Source organism: Mastigoproctus giganteus, unplaced genomic scaffold (genome assembly GCF_048544385.1).
Source record: "Mastigoproctus giganteus isolate SK-2022 unplaced genomic scaffold, ASM4854438v1 scaffold_15, whole genome shotgun sequence".
Lineage (NCBI taxonomy): Eukaryota > Metazoa > Arthropoda > Arachnida > Uropygi > Thelyphonidae > Mastigoproctus > Mastigoproctus giganteus.
The window spans coordinates 7,574,167-7,586,190 of NW_028328292.1; the positions used below are offsets into that span (position 1 = coordinate 7,574,167).

The 12,024-nt window shown below is 37.1% G+C and overlaps 1 protein-coding gene across 1 annotated transcript in view; it reads left to right on the forward strand.

Moving 5' to 3' along the window:
* LOC150074936 (HEAT repeat-containing protein 6) overlaps window positions 1–12,024 on the forward strand; it is a 314,697-nt gene that overhangs the window by 138,910 nt on the left and 163,763 nt on the right. The window contains exon 10 of the mRNA XM_090389386.1: window positions 9,742–9,864. Coding sequence (XP_090245512.1) covers window positions 9,742–9,864 — 123 coding nt within the window. The remainder of the gene's footprint in view (window positions 1–9,741; window positions 9,865–12,024) is intronic.

The following is a 12,024-nucleotide window of genomic DNA, read 5'->3' on the forward strand; positions in this document are numbered from 1 at the left end:
TCCCTAGGTTGATGATTGGTATTGCCATGTGCAAATGGAAGTGAACTGGTGCTGAAACCATCATGAAATGACCTGAAAAAACTTCTTCCAGAGTTGACAGAATGTGAGAAGAGTCCTACAAAGAATTATTCACTTGGAGCACAAGTTGACATTGTTGAAGCACCCACAAGCCTTCAGTGAGATGATTGGGATATATGTTAGAACTAGTACAGTGCACAGGATGCTGCATGATATAAGTTACCATGGTCACACATCTGTCCACAAGCCACTAATCACCTTGACTAATGCCAGACACCATCTAGTTTTTTGTAAGGCTCACCATTCATGAACCATAGACCAGTGAAAAGCTGTGCTTTGGAGTGATGACTGGTAGATCACAGTACATGATCTACCAGTCTAATGGTAGTGCCTGGATGCAACAGATGCCCTACAGTGTGATGGTTTGGGGCTGTTTTTCATATTTGGCCTGGGACATTGGTTGTTTTGGACAAAACCATGAATGCTGAGGTCTATTTAGATGTCCTAGAGAATAAGCAGCTTATGAGAAATCACTAGCAAACAGAGCAAAGAGGGGGATAAGGAATTCTTCACATATATAAATGCCAAGAAGAGCAAGACAAACCAGATTGGACCTTTACGTAAGGGAAAGGGGATAATATTAAATATACCAGCTGCCATTGCAGATGAACTCAACAGTTATTTTGCATCGATATTTACAAATGAAAAACCTTTTGTGGCAATGGAAAATTGTAGGAGCGAAGTTGAAAAACATGTAATTAATGATATTGAAATTTCGCAAGATTATTTAATGAAAAAACTTTTGAGCCTACAGGCCAGTAAGGCTCCTGGAGTTGATGGAATATACCCTATAATCTTAAGGGAGGTGGCAAGTGAGTGCATTGAACCATTGAGGCTAATTATGAGAGCATAACTAGACTCTGGGGAGATTCAATTGGATTGGAAAAGTGCAATGTATCTCCCATACATAAGGATGGCTCTAAGAGTGAAATGGGAAATTATCGACCCTGTCAGTCTGACTTCACTGGTAGGGAAAATCATGGAGGCAATGATCAAGGGTGGAATTCAGGAATATTTGGATAGAATTAAAATTCTCAAGGATCCTCAGCATGGTTTTGTAAAGGGAAAATCATGTTTAACAAATCTGGTTCGCTATTTTGAAAGGGTCACTCATGAGCTGGATTTAGGGAATAATTTCAACATTGTTTATTTAGATTTCAGCAAAGCTTTTGACTCAGTCCCACATGAGTGGTTGCTTTATAAGCTGGAACAGGTTGGAATCACTGGGAAAATCCTTAGATGGATAGCAGGATGGTTTCGGGGTAGGAGGCAGAGGGTTGTGATAAACGGCTATTCCTCAGATTGGGTTGATGTGAGAAGTGGAGTTCCCCAAGGATCAGTATTAGGACCACTGTTGTTTTTAATTTTCATAAATGACATTGATGAAGGGATAGAGGGCGTGATGTCTAAATTTGCAGATGATGTTAAAATTGGTAGAGTAGTTAATGATCACTGTCAAGCTGAGCTTCTTCAGAGAGACCTAGATAGACTTCAGGAATGGTCAGAAAAATGGCAGCTATGCTTTAATCCAACAAAGTGTAAGGTATTACACCTGGGAAACAGTAATCCCAAAATAACTTATTCACTTGGTGGAGTTCAACTAAACCCAGTACTGGAGGAAAGGGACTTGGGTGTTACGATACGGTCAGACATGAAATTCTCTGAGCATTATAAACAGGTTGCAAGGAAGGCCCATGGTGTCCTATCGACAGGCGCCTCCGTAGCCAGGTGGGAAGGAGCAGCAGTGCGTAGCACACGCTTCTTGATTAGACCGGGGTTCGAGCCCGTCACCACCAAATACGGAGGATGCGGAAAGGTCAGGGAATGACCACCGCATATCCGGGAGCAATATGGCCTTAGTTGCTAATGCTCCTAAAAACCAAATAACAACAATAACAACAATAACGTCCTATCGATGAGCTATCGAACGTTTGCAAGTAGAGCTAGGGACATGATAATCCCATTATATAAGGCTTTTGTTAGACCACACTTGAAATACTGTGTTCAAGTATGGAGACCGCACCTAAAGAAAAGCTTCTTGGGAGGGTGCAAAGACAGGTAACTCACTTGATGAGATCGGCAAAAGGGCGTCCTTATGAAGAAAGACTTCGAATATGTGGGTTGCAGAGTATTGAAACTAGACACCTTAGAGGAGATTTGATTGAGGTGTTTAAGGCTCTGAGAGTCATCAGTAAAATGAATGAGGACGAAATTTTCAAGATTATAAATGATGCTAAAACTAGGGGACATAAATTCAAGTTACAAGGGGAAATGTTTATATTGGACTGTAGGAAGTTTTATTTTAGCCAGCGAGTTATAAATTACTGGAATAAGTTGCCTACATGGGTGGTAGAGGCTGACAGTTTGGGTACATTCAAAGGTCATCTGAATAGTACCTTCGGGTGAGGGAAACACAGAAGATGATAGGTTTAATTTCCTTTTCTTTTATTAATTATTATTTATTTATTTTTTAATTTTTTATCATTGTTTTTTTTTTGGCTGGTGCAACATAAGCCATAGGCTTTCTTGCACCATGCGGCCATTACTAATACTAATACTGCATTACCTATGTTGTGGCAGATGTCATAAAAGATCTGTATCAACAGGACAATGCTCCATTTCATACTGTTTGCATTGTGATGGACTGGTTTGAAAACATCAGGATCAAAAAGTTGGACTGGTCATCCCAATCCCTGATCTCAGTCCTGTAGAGAACCTATGTGATGAAATGGATTTTTGGGTGCATGTGAGGAGAGACTGCCCAGAAAGCAGCTTTTAATGCCAAATGTCCTCCAAGAAAATATTGGAGGACATTTACAAAAACTGGTGGAGAGTGTTGGTTGTCATAAAAGCTAAAGGTTTCAGCACACATTATTAGTTTTCCTGTAAATAAAGATTATTTATAGATATATGCAGGTTTCTGGTTATTAATGGTAGGGCAGTGTGTGTGTATATACAGGGTGTCTCAAAAATATTGGGACAAATGTTTAGGGGAGGTAGGTAACATCTAAAGGAATGTGAATCGCATAGGAACCCATAACCGGAAACGTCACCGTAAGTCGGTACACCGCGCTGTTCATCAGTTCGCGAGAGTGAAAATTTCTGGTTTACTCATTCAAGCAGTAGTCGCCGCACGAAGAGCATGCATCGATATACGAACTGTGAGCTGGCAGACATGCACCTAGTGTATGGATTAGCAGAGGGCAATGGACGAGCCGCTCAACGAATTTATGGAGAATGCTTCCCAGACAGACATGTACCGGACCACCATTTGTTTGCGCTTGTGCATCAAAATTTGTGCGATTATGGGTCATTTAGAGGTAACAGGAGTAGTGCGGGCAGACCACGTTCGACGCGGACTCCCACCATGAAAGAAAGTGTGCTGAATGCCGTCCAGAATAATCCTACTACCAGCACACGTGCCGTTGCCTCTGCCTTGGGAGTGTCTCGTTGCAGTGTACAGCGTGTCTGGCACAACGATTCCTTTCACTCCTTTCATCTCCAAAGGGTTCAGTTACTGCTCCCCCAAGATCATCCTGCACGTGTGGCTTTTGCACAGTGGTTTCTCCAAGAAAGTGTTCAAGACTTGAATTTTCCAACCAATGTTTTGTTCACAGATGAGGCTTATTTCACTCGGGAAGGCTTATTCAATCGGCATAATGCCCAATATTTTTGAGACACCATGTATATATTATATATATAAATTAAAATTCTGGATAATTGATAGATTATGAGGAGTAACAAAAAGAAATAAAGAAAAATAAAGGAAAAAAGATAAGCATCAGTGGCTCCATAGCGTAACCAATATGCTGCCTAAAACATAATATAAATTGACTTACATATGTAAATTAAAATAGGTCAGCATGCATGGATAATCCCTGAATGGATAATGGTCAGCAGAATGGTCAGCAGAATGGATAATCCCTGAAAGAATCAAATACAACAAAATCTAGTACTTAAATTTGGAAAAATTGAAGAACAGAAAGGAAAGGAAGGGGAAACTAATTGAGAGGAAGAATGTTGCAAAGGAATACATACCTAAAAATTTTGGATACTTTAAATAGAAAGCCAAAACAGAATAATTTATGAGCCAGTTATTAACAAATTTAGACCAGCATCCATTGAAATTTTGCTTTTTTTTGTTGCTCTTCATAATGTATTAATTAAATGTAATTTTAATTTATTTAACATGGTTGTAGGGAACTTAGTTTGCTAGGAATTTCTCATACTGCTATCTTCAGTCTAATTAATTTTATATTCTAGTCCTTATTTGTGTATACTCAATATACTTCATTTTCCATTAGCAATCTGGCTTTTTGTTGTGAGGTTGCTTAAGTTGCCTTGATTTAAATTTTCACTGCATAAGGGTCACTCTGGTGCAAATCTGTTGCATTGGTGGGCTGATAGTATACTGCCGGTTGTTGTTCGATGCGCTGATTTGTGTGATGTTTGAAATGTAATAATTCCACAACTGTTGTTGTCCTAATGAAATAGGACTCCGTGGTCATACTGTTTTTAATTTTAAGTTTTTTCTTTTATTATTAAGGAAAATTTATTTATTAAATTTGTGATATTTCACATTATTTGGCTTTGGTATTTTCAGGGGGTGTCAGTATAAATTTATATATAATTGGCTTGTAAATTATGCCATATTGGTTTTCTATTTAATCTATCCAAATTTTTTAGGTACATATTTCTTCCACAACACTCCCTTTCAATTTTGTCCCCCCCCTCCTTCTCTTCAGTGTTTCTATATCTGTGTATTAGTTTTCATTATATTCGCTTCTCAAAGGGCTTCTCCATTCTGCTGACCTATTTTACTTTATGTAACTTAGTTTACATTATGTGTGCGTGAAGTGGTGTAAGAAGTTCACCTCACCTCACCCCACCCTGTGAAAAAAAAAGTAAATTTCATTTTAGGTAGAATATACTGTATTTTAAGTTTTAGTACAATTACATATTCTTTAAGATGTTTTATTTTTTGTTATATTTATAAAACTATTTTGTGATATTTATTAGGAAGTTTTATAATGTTTAATTCTTTTTTTTTGCTGATTAGTTTACTTTTTACCTCATCTCCATCAGTATTCATTATGTACCGATGTAAATGAAGTAAAAGTAAGGTATACCTACCACTTTAAACATAACATGATTATGGCAGTGACCCTGGCATACATAGCACTCAGACTCCTTCCAGTCGCACCTAGCAGAGTAGAGGTAGCAAATGTGCACACTAGCTGATTTGGAATGCCTTCCAAAATATTACTAGCATGTTTAGGCCAATGGACCTCTGGTGGATGGTCTATAGCAAGGTGGCCAACGAGTCGATCGCGGATTTAATTTTGGTCGATCACTACGAATTTTAAATATACAGTCATCACTCGATTTGTGCACCTTGTGCAATGAAATTTTTGAGATAGTAGATCGCGGCACATTTTGAAGGAAAAAAGAGTAGATTGCATCACAAATTAAGTTGGCCACTCCTGGTCTATAGAAACAATTTTAAAGCTGTGCCCTTGAAATGTAAGGAATATCTGATGAGTATGGGCTTGGCACACCCAGGGTCCTGAGCTGGATATCATCATTCTTCTCTTTCTTGGTGATTCCCTTCTACTTCTGACTCTTTCTCTCTCAGGGTAATTCAGAAATTTTTTTTTTTTTTTTTTGGCTGATGCAGCATAAGCCTCAGGCATCCTTGCACCATATGGCTATAATAATAATAATAATAATATTAATAATATTGTATCTCACCATGATGTCCACTATAATCTCAAAAGACATGACTCATACTGACAGCAGAAAAGATGAGGAGATGCTAGAGTTTTGCTCCGGATACCAAACATAGTTTTTGATATTCAAGCTTTCATTAAATGAAGTGGAGGTATTACCCCAGGTTTTGAGGATCTTCATCTACCACCTTGTTGTATTGCCTAGTGTCACAGAGGAAGGGTCAGTCATTCATCTGTGTTGTTTGGATGCCACACCTTGATTGCTACTTACCTTGGTTTGCACCTAGGAGGTAACCTCCAGTACGTTTGGCATAGTATTCTACCTTGCACATGGGATACCTATGGTTATTAACACCCCATCCCCCCCCACTGCAACTGTGTTAAAGTGCAAACAGGATATCATTGTCACAGAACAGCTGAAAATTTGACACACTTGATATATAAATAGGACCTGAATATCAGTTTCCTGATATTCATGTCCCACTTGAGTCAATATGTGGATTCCCAAATAGCAACGTTAGCTATCCTCACTGGTCCATGACAAACCACAGCAGTAATCAATTGTAATGTGCTGTGCTATGGATGTATAGTATTTTTAAAAAATTATATAGAATTGAAATTTCAATACAATGTAATGAAAAAAAGTTAATATTTTTTATTAATTTTGTTTCTTTTTTTTTTTATTTTAATAACTCTGTTTGTTTCATGTGACACCTCAGTGAAGCTTGTTGACAATCTGAGCACCACACTTTGGGAACTCCAACCCTATGGTTTTATCCTCTGTGAGTTTAATGGCAAATTCAGAGTGGCTGCTCGATCTGCTGCCTTTGAGAATTTGCAATCTTTTGCTACAAAGAAAAGGTTGTTGGAAGCTGAGATTAATAGCAGCCTTTGTGTATGTTTATATGTGCAAATTTGAAACAGCTGTTTTTTATAGCTACTAATAAACTATTCAAATCAGAAGAAAAAATGTACAACAGTAGTTTAATCACAATTATGCTAAGGGATGTTTTCTTTCTAGAGCCGAATAAAGTCATGTCAAATTCATTCTAAAATTCAAAATTATTAAATTGTTTTATAATATGATTTTGACTATTTCATAGATAAGAAAGATTTAATTATAGAGGAGTGAGCGGAGTAACTTATCATTTCTTAGAAGATAACAAGAGAAAAATATTATACCACTAGATCATTAACAGAAGCACAAAAAATAAACTATATACTACTAGTAGTATATAGTTTATAATATATAGTAGTATATGCTACTATATACTATATAAATTGTATATTTATATACTACTAGATCATTAACAGAAGCACAAAATGCATAACAAAAGCACAATATATAAACACAAATGAAGAGGCACAAATTTAAATTGTGCCCTTTCATTTGTGTTTATATATTGTGGATGTTGTTGTTGTTTGCTATTTGGGTTTTAGGAGCATTAGCAACTAAGGCCATATTGCTCCGGGATATGCGGTGGTCATTCCCTGACCTTTCCGCATCCTCCGTATTTGGTGATGACGGGCTCGAACCCCGGTCTAATCAAGAAGCATGTGCTTGCTACGCACTGCTGCTCCTTCCCACCTGGCTATGGAGGCACCTGTATATTGTGGATAGATAAAAAGCTTGCTTTCAGCCAGCATGTAGATGATTGTTGGAACAAACTTCTGTCTGGTCTCTTTCATTCTGGTCTCTTGCCAAAGCTATCATCTGCAACTTTTGCTCATCTCTGTTCCCACCTCTGTCAAAACCAGATGGTTCTATTGCCACTTCAGCCAAAGATAAAGCTAACCTGCTAGCATCCTGTTTTGTTTCCAACTGATGTATTAATGATTTTGGTAAACCATCTCCCACCATTCCCAATACATTCCATTCATTGCCTCCTGTGGACTTCTGTCAAAAGGATATCAGACAGATTTTGATCAGTCTTGATGCTAAGAAAGCTCACGGTCCTGATATAGTATTTCTACACTTCTTCTCAAAACCTGTGCTCCTGAACTTACTCCTGTTCTGTGTCGCCTTTTTTTCACCTTCTTATTCCACAGGTGCTTTTCCTTCTGCTTGGACCTTTGCTCACATCCAGCCAGTTCCTTAAAAGGATGACACATCCCTCCCATCCAATTATCGTCCCATTGCAATTACTTCTACTCTTTCTGAAGTAATGGAGAAATCAATTAACCACCAACTCTTAAACTATCTAGAAAACTTCCATCTGATCAAATGATCACCATTATGGATTCCATCAGTGTTGATCCACTGGTAATATTCTGGCTTACGTTACCCATATACGGACAAATTCAATGGAAAAGTTTGAAGAAGCTCAAACAGCATTTCAAAGACTTTTGATCGTGTTTGGCATAAAGGTCTTCTAAATAAGCTTCCATCTTATGGTTTGCCAACTGTTTTTTATATTTGGGTACCCAGTATTCTCTCTGACCCTTCACTGCAGGTTATGGCTCTCTGTCTTCTAACTTCTCCACTGATGCTGGTGTTCCCCAAGGTTCAGTTCTTTCTCCTACTCTTTTCCTCTTGTATATTAATGACCTTCTTCTATTGGACAGAAATACTATCCATAGTTTTACTGATGATAGCACATTTCATTCCAACTTCCAATTTGAGAAAACTTGCCCTGCACAAACGGCTTCAACTTTTCGAATATCAACTACCAGTTCCTTAAATGCTGATCTCCAGGTAATTCTCCAGTGGGCAAAGATAATTTTGTTGATTTCAATCCATCTAAAACTCAATCCTGTCTTATATATCACAAAAAGGATTCTTCTGCTCTTATGCATATCTTCGATGACACTGCAATTTCTAGACAAGATCATAATTATATCTCTATATCTCAGGGGATTACCCTGACTTCTGCTCTCTCTTGGCATAAGCACATTACAAATATTGCTTCCTCTGCATCTAAAAAAGTGGGTTTTCTCTTTCGCTCTTGGCATTACTTTTCTTCCAAACAGCTGTTCATTCTGCATAAATTGCAAATCCACCCTACCATGGAATACTGTTCCCACATCTGGGACGGTGCCCCCAAATCCTCTCTCAAGCTTCTAGATTCCATTCAAAAGAGGACAGTTAGGTTAATTAATGACCTATCTGTAATATAATCATTTCGCTGTCTTTCTCATAAATGTTCTGTTTCTACTGCATACCTTTTCTATAGATACTCCCATGGGCACTGTTCTTCTGAATAGGCTTCTATGATTCTCACTCTCTCATCCAAAGCAGTCCGAGCACGTGCTACAACTAGTCAACATCCTTTTACTGTCCAGCTTCAAATTCACAGAACCAACTTTTCTTCTTCCTCATTTATTCATTAGAGTTCCGTTTTTTGGAACAACCTTCCTTCATACATATTTTCTGAAAATTACAATCTACAGAAGTTCAAGTCTAATGTCAACAAATATCCTCTTTCATCTTCTCAAACTTCAACCCATACATGGTACTATAGTACTACAGGTTCTGTTACCTCTTATGTTTTGGAGTTGTCATAAAAAAAAACAGTCTGGTGTGGTGGAAGTGAGTAGTTTGAATAAATTTAAAGGATAAAACAAATTGTTAGAGGGAATGGACAGGTGATGTGAGATGTGTTTTTTGTTTTGTTTTTTTGTGGCTGATGCTTTATAAACTTGTATTATTGTATCATTTGCCACTACTAATATGAATATAATGATTCATTTCTGAAATAAATAATTTTTACAGATTTATAACAATATGCTTTTTTATCCCTAAAGAGTATATGTTTTTTTAAATGCAAGTATAAACATTATTTTTTTTTTAAATGCAAGTATAAACATTATTTTTTTTTTAAATGCAAGTATAAACATTATTTTTTTTTTAAATACAAGTGATATGTTTTTATTTTGATAGAGATATAAATAAACGTACTTTTCCATAGTTTTCATAACTTTTTTTTTTTTTCAGGGTACAGAGAAGAGGATAATGTTTGGCTACTGGTCTTCATTCCTTCCAGATAGTCCCATTGCACCCAGCATTCCACAGTGTCAAACTATATTAACATCTATCTTGAAGGATCCATCCCCTCAGGTGCCTTTCACTTCCACATTACAATTTTTTTGTTTATTAATTATATGCTTTTTAATTGTAAAAATGTACAATATTGATCAAAATATTTAGTGTTTTTTCTTTGTTTTAAATTAAATCAAAGGGAAATAATTGTTACAGTATAAATACCACAATAAGGAATAACTTGGTCAGAAAAAAAATGTTGAGAATTTTTCTGTTATTATATTTTTAACTTTGAGTGTTGTAATATAGTTGTATCTGAGAGATTTGCAGAGAGATATGGAATTACATGTTATTTTAAATTAATAATATGTTTTTCTTTTTGTAATTTGTTACAAAAAGAAACATTGTTTTATTTTCTGAACATGTTTATACAAATTGTTTGAAAGGGAATATATGGCTTGTGATTATTAGAAAGGTTAGTTCTAATGCCACAGCAGCCCATCCAATAAATTACTTTCAATAAATATAAAATAATTTTATATTTATTGAAAGTAATCACCACCTGATTGAATGCATTTAGTATTAGTATTAATAGTGGCAAATGATGCAAGAGAGCAAGCTTATACAACATCACCAAAAAAAAAAGAATAAAATCCCATTTCACCTAACCATCTCCTCCAATAGTTTGTTTAATTCTTTGAACAATGTATTCACACTATCCATTTCCACAATAACAGATGGAAGCTTGGTCCAACAATCGACCACCTTCTGCACATCTATTCTGCAACCATCCATCTTCAATTTGAATTTATGCCCCATTATCTGTATCAATCGAGGGGAAGAGGAGCAGAGGAAGACTTGCAACTAGGTGGAAGGATGGGATCAGTCAATTTCTGGGCATGACACTTTGCGATGCCGCTTGTAGATCACATGATTGATGCAGTTGGAGGAATTTGTTGGTGGCCACAACAGCTCCTCAGAGAGCTATGTGACTGGAAGAAGAAGGAAGATCTGTATATTCTGAGCAAAAGGAAGAATGCCATCAGCACATGCCATCATGCCTGAGTTTGCTCAAGCTATTCAGAGCGCTAAACAACTCAACCAGTTTACCTCTCAAGTGCCAATTCTCCAGATGCTGCAATTTGCAGAACTGATGTTATTCTTGATAAGAGCACCCCCTTTGTTCCTTCAGCAATCTCATTGCCCTTCTCTGTACCTGTTCCAGCAGCTCAACATCCTTTCTAAAATGAGGCCTCCAGACCTGTATGCAGTACTCAAGATGTGGCCTGACTATTGCCTTGTATAATGGGATAAAAACCTCCGTATCCCTGCTATCAAAATTCTTGTATATCCTTGACAAAACCCCACGAGCTCTCCTGGCAGCCTGTCTGCACAGCTCAGAGAACTTCATATTAGACTGCACAATTACCCCCAGGTCCTTTTCATTTTCCACTACCCTGAGTTTTGTACCACACTGTTGATACATTACTCTGGAATTACTGCAACTCTATGCAGTACCTTGCATTTGTCAATGTTAAACCAATTGCCATTTCTCAGCCAATCTGCCTAATTTTTATAGATCTTGTTGCAGCAGCAGCATACCTTCATTATTCTTGTTAACCACCCTGCCAACTTTTGTATCATTTACAAAATTGGATATTAAGCCAGATATACCCTCATCAATACCATTAATTAATCAGAAAACAGCAATGACTCAGCGCCGAACCCTGATCATCAATACCATTAATAAATACAGAAAACAGCAATGACTCAGTGCCGAACCCTGAGGGACTTCACTAATAACATTAATCCATAAAGAGCAGTGCTCATTGATAACTGCCCCCTGTGTTCTCCCATTCAACCATCCCTTTATCCATAGCAGTAATTTCCCTTAATGCCATGTTCCTCCAATTTGTACAGCAGTCCTTTATGTTGCAACAGTATCAAAAGCTTTCCTGAAATAAAAGTATATGATATCAAAATTATTTTTTTCATCTGGTTCCTTTGTCACTGTATCATAGTACCCAGTGAAATTGGTCAGACAAGATCTCCCCTTAACAAACCCATGCTGTGACTGAAGTATAACTGCACTTCTGCCTATAAGGTCCTGCATTGCTTCTTTAAACAGTGACTGTTATTTTCTCTGAAACAGAAGTTCAGCTAATAGGTCTGTAATTATTCAAGTTACTCTTTGATCCCCTTTATGAATTAAGCATACATTTGCATATCTCCAGTCCA